A 27,646-nucleotide genomic window follows, 5' to 3' on the forward strand; every position below is an offset into this window, starting at 1 on the left:
AAAAATCATCCTTTAACTTGTACTAATTATTTACTTAACCTTGAATTTCCCAGTAGGTTGCAAGCAGAAGGGCTACAACTCTCAAGTCCACCGCTAGTCTCTAAGGCATTAATATGCAAATTAGGAAAAGGTACAGTTCCCCACTCCTACTCCTTCAGGTCAGTGCACAGCTTGGGAAGGTGGACAGCACTTTTGTGCAGAGAGAAAGAAACTTTGTCCTCCAGACAGAAGCAGCCCTGTGCCAGAGTGCACTGTTCCAAGGGAGTATGGGCAGGATTTCAGCACCCCCCTGTCTCAGGTAACTTTACGCAGTATACCATCTGCACAACTGTGTACTGCAGTCCAAAGCATGATACATGCTTTGACTGGATTGGATTAGAAGAGGTCTTCTGGGATCCAGAAAGCAAACCTATAGGGAACAGTATATATTACTTTCCGGACTGTTTTTGTTAAGTATTGAAATGAGGTGTCACTTCAGAAATGGACCTCTCAGTGTGTTAGAATTTTCCTGTGTGAAACTTACTTCCTAGAATGAACAGAGAGGATACATAAAACTTTTTTTCTACTGTGAACTCTAATGTTGTTTGGCTACTCATTCTGCAAGGATAGCAATTACTCAGAAGCAGTAATTAGTTCACTGTGAGATCCAAATTGTGTGTGTGTGTGTGTGTGTGTGTGTGTGTATGTTTATGTGTGAAAGAGAGAGAGAGAGAGAGAGAGAGGGAGATTTTGGAGTTAGAAATTGCCTATCTCAAAAATTGTTGTAGACTTGCTTTTGACTTCATTTGACTTGTATCACAATGACTTGGTAAAATTTGTTATTTCATTGATTTTTCTGGGAGTACACACGGCATGTCTTGACTATGTCTCCTACTCATGTAAATTCAATGTGACAAACTGTAAGGATAGCAGGCTGACTACATATTGAAATTATTCATCAAACATTGGAAATGTCAATTTGTATAGGAGCAAAGAAGCAAACAGAATCCAGAGCACTGAGGCTAATTGGAATCCTAACCTGTGTCTTTTTTCTCTCAAGAGGTGGTTACTTGATCCATCAGAAAGATGGACTTAGCTGAATCCGGCAAGTTTACCAAAAGATTGTAGACCCCACGAGTGTGCGGCATTGTTTCACCGAGGGATTTATTACATCTATCGATAGAAGCCCTGCCAGGTAAGTAGTTTCCTGCTTGGGCCTGTTCACAAGGAGCTCCTGTTTGTCATTTGGTTGCACCCTATGACTAAGCTACATAATAAAATGTGAGACTCAGTGTGCTTAAATTACAAAATGACCACACCCATGAAAGATGTAAAGTCTGATTTTAAAAATGGAGGTTTATTTTTGGTTATGATCTCATGTTCTGTCAAAACAAAATAAAACAGAACCTTGAACCACACTCAAACAACATTGAATTCATCGCACTGAGCTTTTGAATACGAGCATCCTTGAGCAGGCCAGACACTGTCTGCTTTGCATGCCCTGGGTAAGGGCTGGCTTTTCATTGATTTCAAAACGGACTTCCCAGCTGGATCCACTCCCAAGGGATGTTAAGCAAGACTGTATTCAGGACCAAACTATCAAGACTGAATTCTCAAGGTTACCCAAGAAAGTGAGGAAATTCAGTAATAAAGGGTAAAAGTAATAAAACCATGTTTTCAATTTTCCACATGTTTGCCAGGAGGTATTAGTCTCATATGCAAATATTACTAGCTTATTGGCTTCCCTTATGGTTATTAGGGTGTTAGTATAACTGTTGGAATTTTTTTCCTTCCTAAAGCATCTTTACTACTGAAATTTGAGTGCAATTAGAATATTTGAATGCAAAATCATTGAAATGAAATTAAAGTCATAAGTTACCTTCAAATGCTGGTGCTTTAGTTTTTCTTCCTCTATTTTCAAACGCTTCTGTGAGATTTCTTCCTGTATTTTTCTTTTATCCTGAAATAAAAAGTGTTCCAGCATAATCTATTTTTTTTCAATTTGCTTAAGTATGTTTCCTTGGGGATGTTGTCATTATCGAATGGCTGGCCAGTGGTATGCTCTTGGCATTGGTATGAAGCTGCTTTGGAAACTCCTATTTCAAGGCAAAGGAGAGCAAAGTGAGACATTCAAAGCATTTTACTGATGGAAAATGATATAAGGTGCTTTTTCAAAGAGAATTTAAAAATATTTTAATGTCTTTCCTTCCTCCCTCATCTTTTCTATCTTCCCCATTAAGTCTAACAAGATTGAGCTCCTTAGAGATGCAATGGAAAATGTGAATTTTAAGGAGGGAGTTTTGAAATAGGCATGAGGAAACGTTGTGAGGAGAGAGACTGTTCCTGGCATAAGCCTGAAGAAACTGCTGTGTAAAAGACCTGCTTATGTGGGAAAACAGGATAGCCTACAGAGTGATAGAACACGAGGAAACTAGAAAGTGAGACTGTTTCCTCCTGTAAACCTTGCTATGGGCAGAGAGAGAGAGAAAAAAGAAGGATCAGATAATGCATGTTAACACTAAGAGGGCTTCTAGCAGAGGTTAAAAAAATTCATGGAGAGGTATAATATCTTTCACCAAGTTTAAATTGCAATACCTTAAAATCCCAGATAGAATAACTATCTATACACAGAAGTTGTACTTTTTAGAAAATATAGCCTCTATACTATATAGAAAGCCTGGTTTCAATTTCTGGCTCTGCCATTAACTAGCTGTGTGTCCTGGAACAAAACCCTAAACTTTGTGCCTCATTACCTCATCTGTAAAATGGAAGTAATAAGGGCATCTACCTCATAAGATGAGCATTAAATTAGCTAATATATGCAAAGGCTCCTAGAACAGGGCTTGACACATAGTGCTCTACAAGTATTTGTTTAATACAATTAAGTAAATAAACATGTAATCTGTTAATCACACAGAAAGCAACACACTAATTCTGATAATGGTTCCATTGGTCTGAAATGTTTTAGAGATTCCCTGTCTGGAGTTGTTTGAGATGTTTTACAAGCCATGCAAAAAGGCCCTTATTTCCTTATTTTTTGACCAGAGGTGACATTATCCTCCATCTTATTTATGAGTTGTTTTTAAATCTGCTTTCAAAATTGAAAACTCCCAAAGGTAAACATTTGTTTCCAATGAAGACATCTAAAAGAATTTGAAGCAGGCTCAGGAGGTAATTTAGAAGGAAGAGTTCCAAAAATACTTGGCAGCGTTATTGAAACAAGTGCATGGCTTCCTGATGTGACTCTTTTGAAGGTAAATCTCCTTTTTGATGCATAAGTTCAGGTATATTTGTTGAATGTAACAGCATTCATTTGAAAATACATTGCTGTCCAAATTTATGTCATGTTTCTCTTTGTGTGTAAGAAGTGTATATGACCTTGCCTGTATTGTTTTTTAACTTTCATAAACAGCTCTTTTGGAAAAAAAAAGAGCTAGGCAACACGCATCGATATTCAGATTCACTTGTTTGTTTGGATGAAGTGTGGTCATTAGGAATAAAAACTATGAAGACCTCTGTGAGTCAGTTCTCCATTATATCTCAAAACTGTTACCGAGCAAATGTTGGTAATATTTTAAACTTACTGTGCCAAACATTTTGGTAAGTATTTTTCAGGCACTATTTAACTTAATAGTCATAATAACAGAGGTGTAATAATATTACACTTAATAGTCATGATAACAAAGAGATATTGTAGTATTTTCATTTTATAGAAGAGGAAATGGAAGTTTCTGGAGATTAACTAACCAGTCCAGGTTCTCACAACTAGTAAGTGGCAGAGCCAGGATTTGAAGTCAGGCAATCTCAGCCTCTTAGCCAATTCACTATACCATTTCCCTGAGTGGGAAATTAGTCCAGCTTCTCACACCTTCCCCATTGCCCTGTCTATCGGGAAGTACTGAGGTCTGGAGGCCAGCACAACCAGCACCGGAGGAGGGCCCCTCATCAGAAAGGAGCACATTTTTAGTTCCCTGCATGCTGGTATGCAACCGCCCATCTCTCTGCATGGACAGCCCATAGAAAAGATCACGTTATGTATGTGTGACTGTGACTGCTGAACCCAGCAACGCTTCCCCACCACTGCTGGTAACCAGTTTGGGTTGTTTGTTTCATCCTGAGGTTAGTGATAAGGTAATAAAAGCTGTGAGTAGAGGCAGGGCGTCTAAGTGTTTTGGCAACACGATGCTTATCGAAGGGTTGCTAAGGAATACCAATGTTTTGTCACTCAGAGGTAATGTGATGCCTGTCTCATATCAGTCTAGGAAGTTAAGAAGGTAATTTTATAATGTTATGGGCATGACTCTATTTTAACATAGGAGTAATTTTCCTCATAAGGTATTCATCAGCAGCAAGTTATTATCCTTTTGCCAAATTTCATAAAGATCTATAAGCATTATTGAAAAATATATGGCAACAATTTAGTTTCATTATGGCAGAATAAATTATAAGTTTTACATGTAGTTCTATTGCTAGTATACCAAAAGTTATCATAGCCAGCTACTTCCTTCCCAGTTATCATGGAATAAATGGATTTTTATTGAAATGCCATCTGCTTCCCAGAATTTCCCCAGAAGCTTGAGCATCTCTATATACACTTGTCATAATCCAGCACGTCAGATATTTATTACCGTTAACCATTATGAATAACATATATTTCTTTTTTTTCAACATCTTTATTGGAGTATAATTGCTCTATAGTGGTGTGTTAGTTTCTGCTTTATAACAAAGTGAATCAGCTATACATATACGTATATCCCCATATCTCCTCCCTCTTGCGTCTCCCTCGCACCCTCCCTATCCCACCCCTCTAGGTGGTCACAAAGCACCGAGCTGATCTCCCTGTGCTAAGTGGCTGCTTCCCACTAGCTATTGATTTTACATTTGATAGTGTATATATGTCCATGCCACTCTCTCACTTCGTAATAACATATATTTCTGTTTACTTCTTTTTTTAAAAATACATTTATTTAGTTTTTACTGCGTTGGGTCTTCGTCGCTATGCGCAGGCTTTCTCTAATTGCAGCGAGCGGGAGCTACTCTTCGTTGCGGTGCGCAGGCTTCTCATTGTGGTGGCTTCTCTTGTTGCCAAGCACAGGCTCTAGGCGCGCAGGCTTCAGTAGTTGTGGCTCACGGGCTCCAGAGCGCAGGCTCAGTGCTTGTGGCGCACGGGCTTAGTTGCTCCACGGCATGTGGGATCTTCCCCGACCGGGGCTCGAGCCTGTGTCCCCTGCATTAGCAGGCGGATTCTTAACCACTGCACCACCAGAGAAGTCCTGTTTACTTCTTCAGTGTTCAACTAGTAAAGACGTTTTGTTCAATGAACAATTGCCTAGATTTTCAGCTGTCTGACTTGGAATATTTTAGCAGCTGACACCCACAGATTCCAGTTCTGTAAAAGCCTAGCTCTTAATTGTTTTGAAAATTAATTTAGTAAAATTGTACAACTATAAAGCTATTGTGACCATCTATGATTCATTGATATTACTACAATCACATACTTGATAAAAGTAAGCACAATACTTAGGAGTGTGAGTATTTTAGAGATATTATTGATTAATGATTAGCTAATATTCTAAAATGCTTGAATCTATCAAGAAGGCAGGATTGATCCTGAGTTATATAATTTTTAATTTATTCAGCACTTAGGAACTTCTCTATAAATGCTATGCTAAGGTGATGTTAAGAGTTGTGCTATGTTTGAAAATTATTCAGAAGTAGATACTTTCACCAAGGAGGTTACATTGTCTTTAAGAAGGAAAATCATTTGTGCAAGGAACTATAGTCTAAGAAATAAGTGATAAATGTCATTACTAAGGCACAAGTGAGGTCTTGTGAGAGTTGAGGGGCGAAAGGGAGTGGTTGTTTCTAGATGATCTGGTTAGGAGAGGCTTTCAAGTAGCATCCAAATAGAGTATGTTGGGTAGTTGCTGGAGGGCTGGGGGTGGGGAGGAAGGGCATTCACCTCTAGAGCTCATTGTGAGCAAAGGCCTGTTGTAGAAAATTGGGACATTATTTGGAATAGCAAGTCTGGAATCCAAGTTGTCATACAGAGAGTAGAGGGAAACGAAATAAGAAAATGAGATGAGGATAAATCCTTAATAGAGAATACTAAAAAGCAGGGAAAGGAGTTTAGAATTTATTTACATATTGAGATAGGGAGCAATGAAAGGTTTTCAGAGGGAGAGGAATAATAGAATTAAAACCATGTTTTAAGAAGTTTAAAATAGCCTGATTTATAGATACTGAAGGAGGACAACTTGAAAGGGATAATCAGTTAGGCTACAGCTCATACATAAGATCAAGAGAGCTTGAACAAGAGGTAACAGAGGGTGTGGATGTCAGAGATACCAAGGAGTTAAAATTAGCAGGACTTGGCAACTGATGACATATGGAGGCAGGAGAGGAAGAGGTCAAATGGGGTATAAGGCTTTTATATCCAGGTAAACTGAGAGGAGAACAGAATCACTAATAGAAATAGGAAATTCAGGAGAAGAAAGAGAGTTTGGGAGGGAAGATGGTGATCCACACCAAGGTTGAGGTGTCTTTGGAACAACCTGGTGGAGTAATCTGGCAGGTAGTTGAAATGTTGGATGGAGCTAGATAGGAAGGGAAGTCAGAGCTAGAGATAAAGATGCCAGAGTTTTGGAAGGGGTAGCTGAGGCCAGGAGACTACATCAGAGCATGACAAGAGACATATTTATGTAAAGGAGAGCTAAAGACAGAGCCTTCATGAAACACCTACCTTTAAGAGGTATTGGAGGAAGGGAACCCATATGGAAATTTATTTTGGGATTAATTAGACATTATTGATAATAGAACTTTGTGAATTCAATTAGGCAAATGGTTTCAGATTCATTCTGATAGAAGTATCTTGTAACTTCTTGACTACCTTTGCTGATATTTTCACTGTTTAAGGTCTCAAAAGAACAATAATAGAAGCTACTATTTGGATTTAAATACTACCGACAATGCAAAACTTCCTGGTGAAATGTATATAATGATAACCTTGAAGGAAAGGGATGTGCTAACACAATGCTCCTAGAATTGAATCCTGAGCATAGTTAGAGGTTTACTACATTTCAATGAAAGTAGATTTTTTAAATTCTTGAAAAATTATTTTAAAAATTTCTTGAAAAAGAGGCAAGCATTTTAAGAAGGAAGATAGATCATGAAGTATGGGCAATTTACCAATGGAAATGTTGATACCCAATTAAAAAATGATCTCAAGTAAAAAAAAAAGAGAACTAAACAAAACCAAACTAAATAGCTTAATATCACTGGGAGCTTCCCCAAAGCTCGTGAAACCAAGAATACAGATAAACAGGTGGTACCCATTTGTAATAGGTACAAATATGTAAATAAGGTACAAATACAGGCTGACAAGATGTGAAGCATGTGAAAAACACTGAGGACACAAAAAGCATGTGTGTACAAGTAAATATATATATATATATTCAATATTTAAGTTATGTTGAGAGCAAAAGGACTACTGCTGAGATACAGAGTGTAATATCAACATGTCAGAGATAAACTAGAACTACTTCACTCCTATTTTACTTCCATTCTTTTTGATTGAGGAGAATAATCTTGATCCTGGAAAGGGTAGAAAAAATATGCTTAAAGGGAAATCAAAGCCCAAGAGGATATAAAGCACTAAAGACAGAACTGCTCAGACTCCAGTGGGTTTTATTTCAGGGAGCAGAAAAATTTATAGACACGACAGGAAAATATTATCAAGTAGTCTTGGAATCTTGGGTGAAGTGAAGAGGCACCATAAGGCTGAAAGTGGCAAATGACCCAGTTTTTTGAAGAGAGAAAAAGGTCAATTATGAATATTTAATGACTGGTGAATGTATTGGTTAATACCTGGCAAAGTTGTAGAATGAATTGTTAAACAGTCTTGTATTTAGACAAGGAATGTCTAAGAGATAGCATTCAGTTATTAAAAACAAAGCATTTAAGACTATTTCTTTTGCTTAATTTTTTAAGAACTGCTGATGATGATGACTATGATGGTTGTAACAATAGCTAACATTTATTGAGAGATTTTTATGTGTCAGGAACTATTTAGAGCACTTAAATGTATCAATTTAATTTTCCCCAAGTCTCTAGGAAGTATGGACCATGTTTATCCCCCATATGCAGGTAAAGAAACTGAGGAGCACAGGAACCTAGATCATGGGAATTCAGTATATCTTGGTTTTAGTATGACTTTTGACAAAATTTCTTATTATTTTTCTTTTGGAAATTTGTGTAAATGTGAAGAGAGAGGAATATTTGAAAGTGATTGTCTTAATGTGTTTTTTAAAAAAACCAATGCCCTATAAGGAACAGAAAAATAAAACTAAGCCCCTACCAGAGGGCAGACAACAGAAGCAAGAAGAACTACAATCCTGCAGCCTGTGGAACAAAAACCACATTCACAGAAAGATAGACAAAATTAAAGGGCAGAGGGCTATGTACCAGATGAAGGAACAAGACAAAAACCCCAGAAAAACAACTAAATGAAGTGAAGATAGGCAACCTTCCAGAAAAAGAATTCAGAATAATGATAGTGAAGATGATCCAGGACCTCGGAAAAAGAATGGAGGCAAAGATCGAGAAGATGCAAGAAATGTTTAACAAAGACCTAGAAGAATTAAAGAACAAACAAACAGAGATGAACAATACAATTAACTGAAATGAAAACTACACTAGAAGGAATCAATAGCAGAATAACTGAGACAGAAGAACGGATAAGTGACCTGGAAGACATAATAGTGGAATTCACTGCTGCGGACTAGAATAAAGAAAAAAGAATGAAAAGAAATGAAGGCAGCCTAAGAGACCTCTGGGACAACATTAAATGCAACAAAATTCACATTATAGGGGTCCCAGAAGGAGAAGAGAGAAAGGACCAGAGAAAATATTTGAAGAGATTATAGTACAAAACTTCCCTAACATGGGAAAGGAAATAGCCACCCAAGTCCAGGAAGCGCAGCAAGTCCCATACAGGATAAACCCAAGGAGAAACACACCAAGACACATAGTAATCAAACTGGCAAAAACTAAAGACAAAGAAAAATTATTGAAAGTACCAAGGGAAAAACAACAAATAACATACAAGGGAACTCCCATAAGGTTAACAGCTGATTTCTCAGCAGAAACGCTACAAGCCAGAAGGGAGTGACATGATATACTTAAAGTGATGAAAGGGAAGAACCTACAACCAAGATTACTCTACCCAGCAAGGATCTTATTCGGATTTGATGGAGAAATCAAAAGCTTTACAAACAAGCAAAAGCTAGGAGAATTCAGCACCACCAAACCAGCTGTACAACAAATGCTAAAGGAATTCCCTAAGTGGGAAACACAAGAGAACAAAAGGACCTAAAAAACCAAACCCAGAAAAATTAAGAAAATGGTAATAAGAACATGCATATTGATAATTACCTTAAACATGAATGGATTACATGCTCCAACCAAAAGACACACGCTTGCTGAATGGATACAATAACAGGACCCATATATATGCTGTCTACAAGAGACCCACTTCAGACCTAGGGACACATACAGACTGAAAGTGAGGGGATGGAAAAAGATATTCCATGCAAATGTAAATCAAAAGAAAGCTGGAGTAGCTATACTCATATAAGAAAAAATAGACTTTAAAATAAAGAATGACACAAGAGACAAGGAAGGACACTACATAATGATAAAGGGATCAATCCAAGAAGAAGATATAATAATTATAAATATATATGCACCCAACAAAGGAGCACCTCAATACATAAGGCAACTGCTAACAGCTATAAAAGAGGAAATCGACAGTAACACAATAATAGTGGGAGACTTTAACACCTCACTTACACCAATGGACAGATCATCCAAAAATGAAAATAAATACGGAAAGAGAAGCTTTAAATGACACAATAGACCAGATAGATTTAATTGATATTTATAGGACATTCCATCCAAAAACAGCAGATTATACTTTCTTCTCAAGTGCGCATGGAATATTCTCCAGGATAGATCACATCTTGGGTCACAAATCAAGCCTCAGTAAATTTAAGAAAATTGAAATCATATCAAGCATCTTTTCTGAATACAATGCTTTGAGATTAGGAATGAATTACAGGGAAAAAAACGTAAAAAGTACAAACACAGGGCTTCCCTGGTGGTGCAGTGGTTGAGAGTCCACCTGCCTGCCGATGCGGGGTACGTGGGTTTGTGCCCCGGTCTGGGAAGATCCCACATGCTGCGGAGCAGCTGGGCCCGTGAACCATGGCCGCTGAGCCTGTGCATCCGGAGAGCCTGTGCTCCCAAATGGGAGAGGCCACAACAGTGAGAGGCCCGCGTACCACACACACACACACAAAACAAACAAACAAACACATGGAGGCTAAACAATATGTTACTAAATAACCAAGAGATCACCAAAGAAATCAAAGAGGAAATCAAAAAATACCTAGAGACAAATGACAATGAAAACACGATGATCCAAAACATGTGGGATGCAGCAAAAGCAGTTTTAAGAGGGAATTTTATAGCTACACAAGCCTACCTCAAGAAACAAGAAATATCTCAAATAAAAAATCTAACCTTACCTAAAGAAACTAGAGAAAGAAGAACAAACAAAACCCAAAGTTAGCAGAAGGAAATAAATCATCAAGATCAGAGCAGAAATAAATGAAATAGAAACAAAGAAAACAATAGCAAAGATCAATAAAACTAAAAGCTCGTTCTTTGAGAAGATAAACAAAATTGATAAACCATTAGCCAGACTCATCAAGAAAAAGAGGGAGAGGACTCAAATCAATAAAATTAGGAATGAAAAAGGAGAAGTTACAACAGACACCGCAGAAATACAAAGAATCCTAAGAGACTACTACAAGCAACTCTATGCCAATAAAATGGACAACCTGGAAGAAATGGACAAATTCTTAGAAAGGTATAACCTTCCAAGACTGAACCAGGCAGAAACAGAAAATATGAACAGACCAATCACAAGTAATGAAATTGAAACTGTGATTAAAAATCTTCCAACAAACAAAAGTCCAGGACCAGATGGCTTCACAGGTGAATTCTATCAAATATTTAGGGAAGAGCTAACACCCATCCTTCTCAAACTCTTCCAAAAAATTGCAGAGGAAGGAACACTCCCAAACTCATTCTATGAGGTCACCATCACCTGGATACCAAAACCAGACAAGGATGTCACAAAGAAAGAAAACTACAGGGCAATATCACTGATGAACATAGATGCAAAAATCCTCAACAAAATACTAGCAAACAGAATCCAACAGCACATTAAAAGGATCATACACCATGATCAGGTGGGGTTTATTCCAGGAATGCAAGGATTCTTCAATATATGCAAAACAATCAATGTGATACACCATATTAACAAATTGAAGAATAAAAACCATATGATCATCTCAATAGATGCAGAGAAAGCTTTTGACAAAATTCAACACCGATTTATGATAAAAACTCTACAGAAAGGGACGTAGAGAGAACCTACCTCTAAAATAATAAAGGCCATATATGACAAACCCATAGCAAACTTCATTCTCAATGGTGAAAAAGTGAAAGCATTTCCTCTAAGATCAGGAACAAGACAAGGATGTCCACTCTCACCACTATTATTCAACATAGTCTTGGAACTTCTATCCACGGCAATCAGAGAAGAAAAAGAAATAAAAGGAATACAAATTGGAAAAGAAGAAGTAAAACTGTCACTCTTTGCAGATGACATGATACTGTACATAGAGAATCCTAAAAATGCCACCAGAAAACTACTAGAGCTAATCAATGAATTTGGTACAGTTGCAGGGTACAACATTAATGCACAGAAATCTCTTGCATTCCTATACACTAATGATGAAAAATCTGAAAGAGAAATTAAGGAAACACTCCCATTTACCATTGTAACAAAAAGAATAACATACTTAGGAATAAACCTACCTAGGGAGACAAAAGACCTGTATGCAGAAAACTATAAGACAGTGATGAAAGAAATTAAAGATGATACGAATAGATGGAGAGATATACCATTTTCTTGGATTGGAAGAATCAATATTGTGAAAATGACTATACTACCCAAAGCAATCTACAGATTCAATGCAATCCCTATCAAATTACCAATGGCATGTTTTACGGAACTAGAACAAGTAATCTTAAAATTTGTATGGAGACACAAAAGACCCTGAATAGCCAAAGCAGTCTTGAGGGAAAAAAATGGAGCTGGAAGAATCACACTCCCTGACTTCAGACTATACTACAAAGCTACAGTCATCAAGACAGTATGGTACTGGCACAAAAACAGAAACTTAGATCAATGGAACAAGATAGAAAGCCCAGAGATAAACCCATGCACCTATGGTCAACTAATCTATGAGAAAGTAGGCAAAGATATACAATGGAGAAAAGACAGTCTCTTCAATAAGTGGTGCTGGGAAAACTGGACAGCTACATGTAAAAGAATGAAATTAGAACACTCTCTAACACCATACACAAAAGTAAAATCAAAATGGACTAAAGATCTAAATATGAGACAGGACAATATAAAACTCCTAGAGGAAAACATAGGAAGAACACTCTTTAACATAAGTCACAGCAAGACCTTTTTTGATCCACCTCCTAGAGTACTGGAAATAAAAACAAAAATAAACAAATGGGACCTAATGAAACTTAAAAGCTTTTGCACAGCAAAGGACACCATAAACAAGATGGAAAGACAACCCTCAGGATGGGAGAAAGTATTTTCAAACGAATCAACAGACAAAGGATTAATCTCCAAAATAAATGAAGAGCTCATGCAGGGGCTTCCCTGGTGGCACGGTGGTTGATGTACGCCTGCTGATGCAGGGGACACGGGTTTGTGCCCCAGTCCAGAAAGATCCCACATGCCATGGAGCGGCTGGGCCCATGGGCCATGGCCGTTAAGCCTGCGTGTCTGGAGCCTGTGCTCCACAATGGGAGGAGCCACAGCAGTGAGAGACCCGCGTACTGCAAAAAAAAAAAAAAAAAAAATAGAGCTCATGCAGCTCAATATTAAAGAAACAAACAACCCAATCCAAAAATGGGCAGAAGACCTAAATAGACATTTCTCCAAAGAAGACATACAGATGGCCAAGAAGCACATTAAAAACTGCTCAACATCACTAATTATTAGAGAAATGCAAATCAAAAGTATAATGAGGTGTCACCTGACACCAGTTAGAATGGGCATCATCAGAAAATCTACAAACAACAAATGCTGGAGAGGGTGTGGAGAAAAGGGAACACTCTTGCACTGTTGGTGGGAATGTAAATTGCTAGAGCCACTATGGAGAACAGTATGGAGGTTCCTTAAAGACCTAAAAATAGAATTACCATATGATCCAGTAATCCCACTACTGGGCATATACCCAGAGAAAACCATAATTCAAAAAGACACATGCACCCCAATGTTCATTGCAGCACTTTTTACAGTAGGCAGGTCATGGAAGCAACCTAAATGCACATCGACAGACGAATGGATAAAGAAGTTGTGGTACATATATACAATGGAATATTACTCAGCCATAAAAAGGAACGAAATTGAGTCATCTGTTGAGACGTGGATGGATCTAGAGACTTTCATACAGAGTGAAGTAAGTCAGAAAGAGAAAAACAAATATCGTATATTAGTGCATATATGTGGAACCTAGAGAAAGGGTACAGATGAACCGGTTTGCAGGGCAGAAGTTGAGACATAGATGTAGAGAACAAACGTATAGTCACCAAGGGGGGAAAATGGTGGGGGGGTGGGGATGGTGGTGTGCTGAATTGGGTGATTGGGATTGACATGTATACACTGATGTGTATAAAATTGATGACTAATAAGAACCTGCTGTATAAAAAAAAAAACTAAGCCCAATAAAAAATAAACATAAACATATTTAGCTAATTTTCTGAACCAGAATTTCAAGGGTGAAGTGGGTGTGCACTGGAAGACTTGTTGCTAGAAGCTGCTCCAGGCAACTGTAATGAACAGCCCGGTTTGGGAACCAATGAAATAGAAGATGACTAAGCCAAGATTTCAAACATCTTGTCTGGTAGGAAAAAGGGACCCAAATTAATGATTAATTTTATTATTAATAAATGTACCCTATGAAACTTATAGGATATGTTAATTGCAGAACAGTTGAAAAATCTAGACGACTTTAAAGAAAAATATAAAAATCTCCTATACTCCCACTACTTTAGAAGTAACTACTATGTACATTTTGGTGCATTTTATTCTAATGTTTCTTCAGTGTACCCAAAACACAGATATGAAAATTTATACAGACACACATGTGAAAACCACGCAAGGACGCCCATACACACAATTTTGCGTTCCACCTTTTGCACTTAATATTGTGTCATGAGCATTTCTCATTTAATTGAATTTTATTAATAAAAATATTGAATTTTATTCAGAATATTGTAATTTGCCTAATCAGTCTCCCTTTTCTGCCTTTTAGGTTGTTTTGAATCTTTTGCTGTAATAAGTAGTTGTATGATAAAGTTCCTTATTTGTAAAATTTTGACCACTTTTGTCTGATTATTTCCTCACTATTGGTCCCTAGAATTTAGTTAGCTCGTCAAGGGGTACGGATGTTTTAAAAATTCTTGATGCAGATTGGTAAAGGACTTCAATGAAAAGTTATTTTAACTTATATTTCTGCAAAACAGTGTCCATTACCTCACTCTAATTAGGAATATTATAAGTAAAAGATCCTTTAGCAATATAAGTAGAGCAAAAATAGTGTCTTATCTTGATGTCTTAATCAGATTTCTGATATTAGTGTGGTCAAATATTTTTCATAATTTTCTTGGCTATTTGTATTATTTATTTTTTAAAATTTCCTGTTTGTGATGGCTACCTATTTTTGGGTAAAGCTTATTAATTAATCAACAATTTGTAAGAACTCTTTGAATTAGGAATAGTAACTTTTTGTTTGCCATACTAGTTGTAAATAATTTTTCCTATTTGCCTTTAAATTTTATTTATGGTGTTCCTAGAATTACTGAAAGATTTTTCCTGTTGCGTTTTTTTGTTTTGTTTTGTTTTTTGTTTTTGCGGTATGCGGGCCTCTCACTGTTGTGGCCTCTCCCATTGCACAGGAGCACAGGCTCTGGACGCGCAGGCTCAGCAGCCATGGCTCATGGGCCCAGCCTCTCCGCGGCATGTGGGATCTTCCCGGACCGGGGCACGAACCTGTGTCCCCTGCATCGGCAGGAGGACTCTCAACCACTGCGCCACCAGGGAAGCCCTTTCCTATTGCTTTTACGTTTTTAATATCTTTTAGTATCTGAGATACAGTAATTATTCACCCATATTTTCTTCCAGTTTCCTAAAGAGTTTAAAAAAAACCTCTTAAATCCAGCCTAATTAATTTTGATTTATGGTAAATGCTGAGGGTCTAATATTTTTTTCCCAAATTTTAAACTAAATCTGAAGTTTTATTAAAGAATTCTTTCCTATTGGTTTACTTTTTTCGTTTACTAATTTTATCATTTACTAACTTTTATCATTTACACACAAAAAAATGTACATTAGGGCCTGGCTCTAGGTTATCTGTATAGTGTCTTTAGTTATAGATTTTGGTACTATGTAGCACCAATGAGATAATTTAACATTTTATTGTGCAAGTTTTCCTTTGTTGCTTTTCTTTAAAATGTCTTGATTAGTAGCAGTAGTTTATTTTTCCAGTTGGACTTTGGAATCATTTTGTTACATTCCAATAGAAACTAAATTGAAAACTCAACCAATTCCTTATGCTTCATCACTCCCTACCAAGCCAAAAAAAAAAAAAAAAAAAAAAAATCAACAACCAATCAACCAAACAAGCAAACAAACAAAAAAACCACACACCCTGATGGAATTTTAAAAGTTACTTCTAATAGTAATTATCTTTATCCAGAGGTAATCAGCGATCGCTACTGTTATATATGATTTACATCTGCATGATATATTATAGCTCATATAAAATTTGAATTGTATGTTACACACTTAGTAATCTTATTTTTTTTTTTAATTTTTATTTATTTATTTATTTATGGCTGTGTTGGGTCTTCATTTCTATGCGAGGGCTTTCTCTAGTTGCAGCGAGCGGGGGCCACTCTTCATCGCGGTGCGCAGGCCTCTCACTATCGTGGCCTCTCTAGTTGCCGAGCACAGGCTCCAGACGCACAGGCTCAGTAGTTGTGGCTCACGGGGCTAGTTGCTCTGCGGCATGTGGGATCTTCCCAGACCAGGGCTCGAACCTGTGTCCCCTGCATTAGCAGGCAGATTCTCAACCACTGCGCCACCAGGGAAGCCCAGTAATCTTATTTTTTTAATACATCATGAACACAATGATATACCATGTCATTAAATAGTTTTCTAAATTATTATTATTATTTTTGCGGTACACGGGCCTCTCACTGCTGTGGCCTTTCCCGTTGTGGAGCACAGGCTCCGGACGCACAGGCTCAGCGGCCATGGCTCACGGGCCCAGCCGCTCCGCGGCATGTGGGATCTTCCCGGACCGGGGCACGAACCCGTGTCCCCTGCATCGGCAGGCGGACTCTCAACCATTGTGCCACCAGGGAAGCCCTCTAAATTATTTTTAATGGATGCACATTATTCTATTTCACATACATGCATATATATACACACATGTATATTTGCACTGTGTTTATTCAACTAGTGCCTATTTTTGGACGTTGAATTTGCTTCCACTTTTGTACTATATACTATAAGAAATGATTTTATTATGCTATGAACATCTTAGGAATCCATCTTGTATGCATCTCTTATTTTTCTTTATATAAATTTCCTTGTTAATGAAATTCTTGGTCAAAGGGTAAAACAGTTTTTGAGTTTTCTTTTACCAATTGCCAAATCATCCTGTTTTAGCAATTTCATGGTGCCATCAGAAGTGAACAAGAATGCCTCGTTAGAGATTTTGATCGGAATTGCATTAAGCTTAAAATAAATTTGAAAATATATGACAGCTGTTTTGTATTGAAACTTTACCTCAAGGAATGGTGTGCTTCTCTAGACATATATATTATATCACTTAGTAAATTTTCACTATATATATCCTGCACAGTTCCTTAGTAGGTATAAAAACATAAAGGTTTCTTCATATAAATTCTGCACATTTTCTAAATAGGATTATTTTTATGTTTCAACAGTTTTAAAAAAAATGTAGCAATCAGGAATGGGATGTTTTCACATTACAATTTCTGACTAATTATTGTTTTTCAGAAAGCTATTGATTTTTGTATATTCATTGTGTATCTGAATACTGAGCTTTCAGGTTAATTCATTATTAATTTTAGAGACACTGAAGTGAGGACCAGAGAGTTTATCAGCTTCCCCAAGTCATAAAGTTGGTCTAGTGTTGGAATTGCTATTGAGCCTAATTTTCTATAATTCCAAATATAATGCTCCTTATACTACTCCTTATCACTTCCCAAATATATCTGTAGAAATACGATTAGCCAAACAAGGGAAATTATAGCAGTAAGGTCTCTGTACTGGTCAGAGTGTTCAGTTTAACTCTCAGCACCAAATTTTAAGAGTGACACTGACATTTAAAAGAGTGTCTAGAATGAGCCTGTGATATGAGGAATGATTGAAATCAAGAAAATAAAGCTGTACAGCTTCAATGGCTAGAGTCATGATTGGGAAGCAGTTAAAGGAAACTAGATTCTGGCACATTATGTCAGAACTCTTAACACAGAGAGTTGTTCTCAAATGGAATAGGGTGTTTTGGGAGGTATTAATCCACCTGATATTGGAAGTGCTCAAGGAGAAACTGGGTGAGCATCTCTTGAGCATGGTACAATGCGGATGGGAATGTGGATGAAATCTCTAAGTTTTCTCCTGGTCCTATGATTATTTCTGAATTTAGCTTTGAAAAACCCTAATTCATATGTTAGCCATGGGAATTAGATGTAGTTATCACTACTACTTATGGGGTGAATTAAAAAGCACAAATTTTCTAAACCTCATTTTATTTAGTAAATTTAGTCTTCTTTCCCAGCTTTACAACAAATTCTGACAGATCTCTAAATAGAATGTGGTTTATGTTCTACTCTTTTATTCCTTTGTCTACCCTTTCCTGTTTGTTCTAATGAATTGTGACAAAACAAAACAAAACAAAACAAGGATAAACACAAAACAAACTTCTGAATAATCAAAGGGTGATGGTAAACTTGGCCATGTCTTCAGTAAAAAAAAAAAAAAAAAATCTGTTAGCTGGGTGGACAATCATTAGCTGTCTCCCTCCTTTCAGCTTGATGGTATTCACTCATTCACTTATTCATAATGGGTTTTTTGGGCTCCAGCTAGTGTGGAGCTCGGTGTTGGGGGGAGCTGTGAGAGATGCAACAATGTCTTTGCCTTAAGAAATCCTGGCTGGAAGGGAAGAGACTATGTAGTGGAAGTGGGATGGGGAGAAGGTAACCGAGGCTTAGAATATGGGATGCTCCGAAAAATGATTCTGTCCCAATCCTGTTAAAGCAATAACAAATGCTTCTGCAATGGCATCACATTCTTTCCTTTCCCACTTCTACTCCTATCAGCCTGGGGAAGAGGAGAGGAGACTTCAGGGTGTGAAGGACTGGTTTGGGTTAAAAAAGGGGATTACGTGAAGCAGAACCTCCATAGATTCTTCTCTTTGCTCCACTTCAAACTTTATTAAGAGTGAACAACAGAGGAAGTTCTGAACAAGGGTGAGGTTTATGGTTTTGAAGTTTACTAGAATTTATTGTGATGTTATGAGCAGAGACTGCCATTTTCTACTATTTAACTAATCCCTTAGCTTTCCTTGGTCTTAGGTTTTTCACCTATAAAATGGGGATGGCAACATCTGCTTTTGAAAATACTCATACGACTGTTTGGACAAATGAGATAATGAATGTGAAAGTTTTTGTTTTTATTTTTAAAGTCTAAATGCTATGCAAGAATAGGTTATTATTATTTTTTAAATTGAAGTATAATTTACAATGTGTTTGTTTCAAGTGTACAGCAAAGTGATTCAGTTTTATATATATATATATATTTATATATATATATATATATATTCTTTTTCAGATTCTTTTCCATTATAGGTTATTACAAGATACTGAGGATAGTTCCCTGTGCTACACAGTAGGTCCTTGTTGGTTATCTATTTTATATATAGTAATGTGTATATGTTAACCCCAAACTGTTATTATTTTTTCCATCTTTTTTTTTTTTTTTTTTTGCGGTACTCGGGCCTCTCACTGTTGTGGCCTCTCCCGTTGCGGAGCACAGGCTCCGGACGCGCAGGCTCAGCGGCCATGGCTCATGGGCCCAGCCGCTCCGCGGCATGTGGGATCCTCCCGGACCGGGGCACGAACCCGTGTCCCCTGCATCGGCAGGCGGACTCTCAACCACTGCGCCACCAGGGAAGCCCTATTTTTTCCATCTTTTTTAAAAAAATTGAAGTACAGTTGATTTATAATGTGTTAATTTCTGCTGTACAGCAAAGTGATTCAGCTTATATATATTCTTTTTAATATTCTTTTCCATTATGGTTTATCTCAGGATGTTGAATATAGTTCCCTGTGCTATACAGTAGGACCTTGTTGTTTATCCATTCTATATGTAATAGTTTGCATCTACTAACCCCAAACTCCTAAAACTATAATTCAAAGAGATACATGCACCCCTATGTTCATAGCAGCACTATTCACAATAGCCAAGATATGGAAACAGCCTAAATGTCCATCATTAGATGAAAGGATAAAGAAGATGTGGTACATATATACCTCGGAGTATTACTCAGCCATAAAAAGGAATGAAATAATGCCATTTGCAGCAGCATGGATGGACCTAGATATTATCATACTAAGTGAAGTAAGTCAGAAAGAGAAAGACAAATACCATAGGATATCACTTATTTGTGGAATCTAAAATGTGACACAAATGAACTTATTTACAAAACAGAAACAGACTCATGGACATAGAGAACAGACTTATGGTTACCAAGGGAGAGGGGGATGGGGGAGGGATGGACTGGGAGTTTGGTGTTATTATTATTTTTAATCGCAGAATTCTTGTGCTTAGGATATGTCTTTATATCTATATTTGTTAGCATAGATTGATTTTGAGTAGCTCTTGTAGCTCCTTTTAACATGTTGTATCACCCCATATCAATCATTGATGCAGTTACACATTGAAAACTTGATGCTTAAGACAGAAGCCAGAGGTTCAGAAAATAACCTGGCTCTATGTCTGAAATGGTTAGAGTGAATCCAGTCACTGGGGTTTTACATAAAAACCGTAAGTTCAGATCTCACTCAAACTGCTCCTATGGTGTTTTAGAAAAATAGACATGTCACAGGGTTCCTGGTGAGGAAACTTCTTGAGCTCCCCAGAATGACACCACTGCCATTTAAATAAATTAAAAATTAAAATATTCTTATTTTATTTCAAGAGAAGCTAGGTAGTTTGAGACTTTAGATTAGGAAGTGGAAGCTCTGTTTTGGTTTTAGCCTGAACTATGCTGTACTTGTTTAGACTTTTGTTAGACTTACTCTCTGGTTTGTTTTAATCACAGTTTTCTATAAAAGAAGCTTTTCCTTTTCACCATCTAGTAATGTTGAGAAAGTTCATGGGGATCCTTGTCAGTAGAGGGCTTTGCAAAGTAGCATTATCGCTCTGTAGCACACTGGAAAAACCACCCCTGGTTATCAAAAGGCAGTTTCCTTAATAAGCTATCAAAATTATTATACCTCATCACATGGTCTCCTTTGTGGGTGGGCTATTATGTTTGGCAAAGAAATGTGGCATAGTACTTTTGTTTGAAGAAACCTTTCCCTCTCTGGAAGAAACATGTAATCTCAGTATAGCACTGTGGAAAATTGTGCGGAGGCTTTATTGTTTGAATATAGTGGCACAGGACATCTTTACTTAGGAGATTCCTGTATCTCCACATACCATCTTTATGTGAATGTCTTGGGATGCTCATGACAAATTGGGAACTCTTCCTGTAACTTTGTCTTAACCGCGAGGTACAGTGGAACAATGGTTCATTATGCTTCCTTTTAGTCATTATTACTTTAAGGAGTCCTTAGAGCTCTAAATAACACAGCGATCCAAACACATGTTAAGGTCTAACTTCTGTCAAGATCCAGGCTGGCTTGCACTTGTTTTCATGCTCTCATTTGTACAGGAAGAATGAACAGGGAAAAAAAATGTACCTGGCCAGCAGCCTGGGCTTCTTGGACATGTGACCTGTGAAGTCATACACGAGGGCACCATGCTCAGAAGGGCCCAGTGCTTAGTCTGAATGCTTTTAAACTTCTGCTGTTACCACCTTGAAATTCTGAACACTTTTTGAGCAGGGATCCCCACATGTTCATCTTGTATGGGGCCTCACAAATTATGTAGCAGGTCCTGCTTTGAGGTCATTAACTGTTTTATTAAGTGTTAGAAGATTCCAGATATTGAAAAAAAAGAGAACGAGATGAGGTGGGTTGTCTAGTGAGAGGAAACGTGCTGAGGAAGTAACTATTAATAGAACCTGTGTGTATTTATGTTATTGTTTTAATAGTGGTCTTTTGTATTGGGTAGATTTCTGTTTTATGTAAAGAGCTTTCTACCTCCTACCTTCCTATGTTTACAAGTCGAGAAAAAATTCCTTGGGAGTGGAACAAAATAGGGAGTGGATCCGGGGAAATGTGAGAGCTCTTGATAATTCTGCGTCATGAGCAGATTTGGCCTGCAAATCTGTTGCTCAGATTCCAGCATCAGGCCTTTAAGTGGTTCATTACCAAAAGGAGTCAGTCCTAGGCAGGTGCTTGTCCTTGTGATTATTGCTGTTGTCTAACTTTTGACCAAGCTCACCTCCTTCATCTATGATCAAATGTCACCCTCTCCATGAGGCCCATCCTGACCATGCTACTGCAAATTGCAACCCATCCCATACCACTCCTGACACTCCTGATTCCCTTTTCTTCACTTATTTTAATGTGAATGCGTGAGGTTTGGCACAGAGTAAGTGCTCAATAACCATAAATTGAATAAAGGGAATGAGAGAATGAGTGGATAACATGCATTTCTAACATTAAAGGTTAAGCTTTGAAAAGAGTAAAAATATCAGCTTTATTCTTACCCCCTTTCTCCTCAGCTGGTTTGTTCTCTGTACATTGCTTCTAGTTCTCAGAATTCTTCTGAGCTCAACCCCCTCACCCCAAACAGTCCTATTTTTGTGAATCTATGATCTCTAGCCAGTTTAAGATCTAGGAGTTTTCCAGTCTGAGTCTCCCCATGGTATTTAGTAACAGTATTTTCTAATGTCACCATCGGAGTGGAGACAAGAAAACGTGTTCCTTGTTGGAGGAGGATGTGAGCAGTATAGGATATTAGTGGTCATAAGGGGATCTTGCTCTTTCTGAGGGAAATTTACCTGCATCTTTTCATCATTCTTTGGTGTGGACCATGTTTACTTCCAGAGAGGAACCCTGTAGGGATAACTCTTTCAGTCCTTCATCTCACTCTTCCTGAGAACGCTGGAGACATTGGTATTATCAGTTCCAGTGATATTCAAAGCACATTTCCAATCACCTACTTCAGTAGCTCTCCTTTTGTATCAAAATCCGCTATTTGTTAAAACACTATGTACTAACTTAAGCCTCAAGAGACCTTTTAATCAATGTAATATTTAATTAGTTTGAAGTACCCTGTTTTCCACTTAGAGTTGAAAACTAAACTCTTTGGCTAAGATATACTTTGACCATTAATTTAGTAAGTGAAGAGTTGGTACAGGTGTACCTCATTTTATTGTGCTTCACTTTTATTTCGCTCCATAGATACTGCTTTTTTCTCTTTTTTTACAGTTTGAAGGTTTGTGACAACGGGCGCGGAGCAAGTCTATTGGCGCCGTTTTTTCAACAGCATTTGATCACTTTTACATTTTGCTGATTGTTGCAATACTTCAAACTTTTTCATTATTATTATATTTGTTATGGTGATCTGTGATCAGGGATCTTTTTGTTTGGTTTTTTTCATTGTGAGCAGTCTTTTTTTTAAATTGAAGTATAGTTGACTTACAATATTATATTAGTTTCAGGTGTACAACCTAGCAATTCAATATTTTTATAGATTGCACTCCATACAAATTTATTATAAAATACTGACTGTATTCCCCGTGCTGTACATTACCTCCTTGTAACTTATTTATTTTATACCTAATAGTTTGTACCTTTAATCTCCTTTGCCTATTTTGCCCCTCACCTCTCCCCCTACTCTGGTAACCACTAGTTTTTCCTCTGTGTCTGCTTCTGTTTTGTGATAATTGTTTGTTTGTTTTATTTTTTAGATTTCACATATAAGTGAAAACATACAGTATTTCTTTGTCTGTGATCAGTGATCTTTGATGTTACTATGGCAAAAAAGATTACAACTCGCTGAAGACTCATGATGGTTAGCATTTTTTAGCAATAAAGTCTTTTTTAATTAAGGTGTATACGTTATTTTTTAGACATAATACTACTGTATTATGTTATGCAATAGTATTATGCAGTCCAAACATAAGTTTTATCTCTACTGGGAAACTAAAAAATTTGTGTGACTCGCTTTTTTATGATATTTGCTTTATTGCAGTGGTCTAGAACCAAACCTGCAGTATCTCCAAGGTATGCCTGTACATGGATAAAGTAATGAAGGAGAAACATGAGAGTAAGTGTACAAAATATAACCCATATTTGGTATACCCAAATGAGGTGCCTTCTTTTAAACAATCATTTCTGTGTACTTTCATAATTTTGCCTTTATTCTCTTTAAGTTTTTTTTTTTTTTTTTTTTGGCCTCGCCCTGTGGCTTACGGGATCTTAGTTGCCCAACCCAATCCACCCCCTCGGCAGTGAAAACACAGAGTCCTCACCCCTGGACCGCCAGGGAATTCCCCCTCTTAAAGTCTTTGAGAAGGACTTCTGACTAATCTAAAATTCAACTTACTGATATGAGAAATGAATGTCACCATCACAGTAATTTTGTTTTCAGTTTGAGAGCCTGGTGTCACATTCCATCTACTTACTACGCTTAATCTGATTTTTTAAAAAGAGGAACAATAAGACTGGCACTTGAGTCTGTCAAGTTATAGGCATATACATTTGTTTTTTAAATTCCTTGCAGTGGAAATAATGACTTTTTGGACGCTCAAAATCATGTGGAATAAATATAACAGTGAAGATTATTTCATTACACAGCCAGGAATTGGAGGGATAACTTTTAGTATAATAATCAAATAGATCTTTCTTAGACTGTCAAAAGTTTTTTATTTTTTCTAACAAAGTGCCTATGAGTTGCTGTGTTGGGTTACATTGGGCAATTGTCTTATGATTTTGATTTTGTCTTATGATTTTATAAAGTATATAAAAATTATTTCAGTGTAGGGAAATAAGAGGAAAACAGTTAAAATTAGGATATTGTCTCTGAGTTTTAGTCTAGGTCAGAGATTTTGAAGATTTTAAGTACTTCCAAAAGTGAAACAATCCCTGCAAACTCTCTGGACACTGTGTGTTTTCATTTCCCCAGGGGGAAGGGCAATAGCTGAGGTGGCTTCCTGTGTAAGGCAAGGGTGGAGAAAGCTGGCATTTCCCAGGGTGTCCAGGGGAGATGAGTGGATGTGTTGTTTCCATGGACACACCACTGCTCCATTTTTTCCTTTTAGGTGGTGACCATTGTGACTGGACTTAGTCTGGTGAGGTGTACACTATTGGAGATTTGCTCCCACAAACTCTTCTCAATTTTTTCTCTACAATCTTTATACAAGTATCTTACTTCCAAAATAGAATTACTTTGTGATTTTACTTTGGAGATTTGCTTAATTCTTTCTAATGGGATATGGTTAAGCTAATGAAATATTCCGAAAAGTAGTTGTTATTTTATTTTATTTTTTAAATGATCATAAAAACACACACCAGTATATTCAAAAACCTATTTATTGTCTTGTCTGCTTGTAAGGCATTTAAGGCATTATGACTTTTGTTCTAGTTCTATTTGCATTTGGAACCCTCTGTGAAAATTCCTAGTTTTCCTGAATAACTGTATGCAGTCATACCTTTAGAACACATGCACTTTAGTACGAGTTGTAAGGTGCACTGGGTGTAAAAAGGGTGGAAGCAAGGGTGGGCTGTGATTCAAAAAGGAAAATGTGGAACAAGGGGCTACTTGTGGATTTCATTGGATACATGATTTAATTTAGTTAATTAGGAGATAGAAGCATCAGGAAAAGCGGAGCTTGTGCCCACACAAGTCACACAGTCTAATACAGTAACCTTTAGACAACAGCTGTAACCTAAAAGGCCCACGCCAAAAACAACAGAGCAGGGCCCAGTTCCTGTCCCTTAAAGCGGGACAGCTGAAATGGTGGCTGAGTTTAACAACAAAAAAGAACAAAGCAAAACAAACAATAATCCAAACCAAGTTTTTCTGAAAGGAAAATGTACTAATTAGAAGTTGGACATTTCGAGAACACTGTCTTATGGAAAAGTGCCAATTTTATCTGTGGATTTTTGGTTCCTAACCATTGGCTGAGAAAATATTTCAAGTTATTGCATCTTTCTGGGTGGAACTGAAACATTGTATCCTTCTAATAAAAATTCTAAATTGGGCTTAGCATAGTAATAATTTATGCTGTGGGACTTTGAAGAGCAAAGAGTAATATCTTTCTACCCACCCTGATTTTGCATCAGTTTTCTTTCCACAAGGCAATGAAGAGTTATTTTTATAGATAGTAATGTCCAATATACATTGAAATTAATAAATCCGCATCTGTGATATTATGCATCAGTTTTTAAAAAGTACTCCTGACGGTTAATTTCAGTGGCAGAAAATGCTGAAAAAATTGGGATGTTGATTTCCAAAGTGGTTTTTCTTTAAAAAAATTATAAGTTGTAGCTAATGATAAGTGATTGTGCCAGAGATTTCCAGGTTACTGCCAAATAGAGGATTTTGGAAAATTAAAAAAAAAAAAAAGCTGGATCATTTAAGGAAAGTAATTCATTTCACACTTTGACTCTTTCCCAGAACAAACATAAAAAATGCACTATTCTCCTTCCTGGTATTAACGAAATATTTTCCAAATCCATTGCATTGCATGCATTGCATTCCTTTATCAGGATCTTATTCAGTTTGTGACTCTGCTGGAAACTGATATCTTAGAATTAATCTGATACATGCTTTTACCTACTTTTCTCTTGTTTAATGCTTAGCTTAAATACAACGACATTCATTTTAATTTTGTTAGGCTTTCTGGACACACTTCCACAACTACAAATAAAAAGTTTCAAGTCATTTGTTTTATTTCTTTTTCTCTCCTCCTTTTAAAAGATTTTAACTTTTTGGTGAATTAATTGTTTAAAAAAGTTTCCAAGTTAGGGATCTGTTTTTTGATCTACTGTTTGTTGAATATAAATTTAAGGAAAATCTGCATTTTTTTTAAGGTACATAGAAGGTTAACCAAACTGCCTTAAAAGCTTCTGACTGCTATTTAAAACATAGGCACAGTTTTTGTGGAAATCAAGAACATTTGCCCTGTACTCAGGTTCGGAAAACCAAGAGTTACAGAGGGTCACCAGGGTTAAGAGAGTGGCAGAGACCCGTCGTCCATGAAAGGTGACAGTTCTGTTTTTCCACTTACGGGGCTCAGCGGCCGGGGCAGCTAGCAACGCTTCTGTTGTTTGTATGAGCAACCTCCTCCATGAGTTATAACTGTATGCAAGACTTACTGTGATGGCCTGGAGTCTCTCCTTCACCAGCTCAGCTTCTTCCATTCTAGAAGTCAAGGACAGGCAGCCAGTGAGGGAAGTCCAAAACTACCATAAAGCAGGAGCCTCCTTGGGGAGAGGAGTGGAGGTGACAGAGAAGCAGGGAGAAATCCGCTTTGGCAGCGGTGGAGAAAAGCAGAAATCACCGACTCGGCAGGAGCGTCTCTGAGCAGATGTACAGATCAGGCCAGACACATGTAATGAGGGTGTGCTGGGGAAGCAGACGCTGAGGCTGCTAGCACGGGCTGACTGACAAGTTTGAACGGCAGCCGTACAAGCCCTTTTCCTTCAGGAGCTGCCAGCTCTTTGTTGTAATGTGCACAGTTAGCAAGGCACATTTTCTTATTAACTGTTCCTTACCCAATTCATTCTTTCCTAGGAGTAGCGCTAGAAGCCCATGCACTGAGTGCTTAATCAGCCTCTGCTCTAGACACACACAAGAAAATCTCTGCATGTGTGGGTCTGTGTGTATTTGTACAAAGTTGTTTACCTGTACTGTCCTCCAGAGTTGCAAAGACAAAGCCTTACCTTGACTGGGTCAAGTCACTTGCTTGCCTTTCTTCCTTTAATTGCATTTAGATAAGAATACAAAATTCTAGAGTAACTTTAGAATTTAATATAGTGGTAAACTTACGTCAGGCTGCCCTTGCCTTTCCCTTCCCCTCCTACTTCAGCAGTTTGTTTCAAATTTTGGAATCTTTAGGTCATGGAGAAATTAAAGGCATTAACGTGACTCTGTTAAGAACTTGGTCCACCGGCTGTGTTCAGTGTGGTTTAAATGTCAAGTACCACCCTCCCTTATTTCTTGTCTTGGATTTCTATGGAATGCAGTTCTTTCTTGGATCCTATTCAGCAATGACACTCAGAAAGTTGCCCATCTTGA

The 27,646-nt window shown here is 37.4% G+C and overlaps 1 protein-coding gene across 1 annotated transcript in view; it reads right to left on the minus strand.

The window, feature by feature from the left end:
- Nucleotides 1-27,129, minus strand: part of PALMD (palmdelphin) — a 55,713-nt gene extending 28,584 nt beyond the window's left edge. Inside the window, exons 1-2 of the mRNA XM_004263070.4 lie at nt 26,725-27,129; nt 1,859-1,939 (exon numbers count right to left, since the gene is read on the minus strand). Of these exons, the coding sequence (XP_004263118.1) occupies nt 1,859-1,939; nt 26,725-26,769 (126 nt within the window). The 5' untranslated portion in view covers nt 26,770-27,129. The remainder of the gene's footprint in view (nt 1-1,858; nt 1,940-26,724) is intronic.
- Nucleotides 27,130-27,646: the final 517 nt, after the last annotated feature.

The sequence above is a fragment of the Orcinus orca genome, chromosome 1 (genome assembly GCF_937001465.1).
Source record: "Orcinus orca chromosome 1, mOrcOrc1.1, whole genome shotgun sequence".
NCBI lineage: Eukaryota > Metazoa > Chordata > Mammalia > Artiodactyla > Delphinidae > Orcinus > Orcinus orca.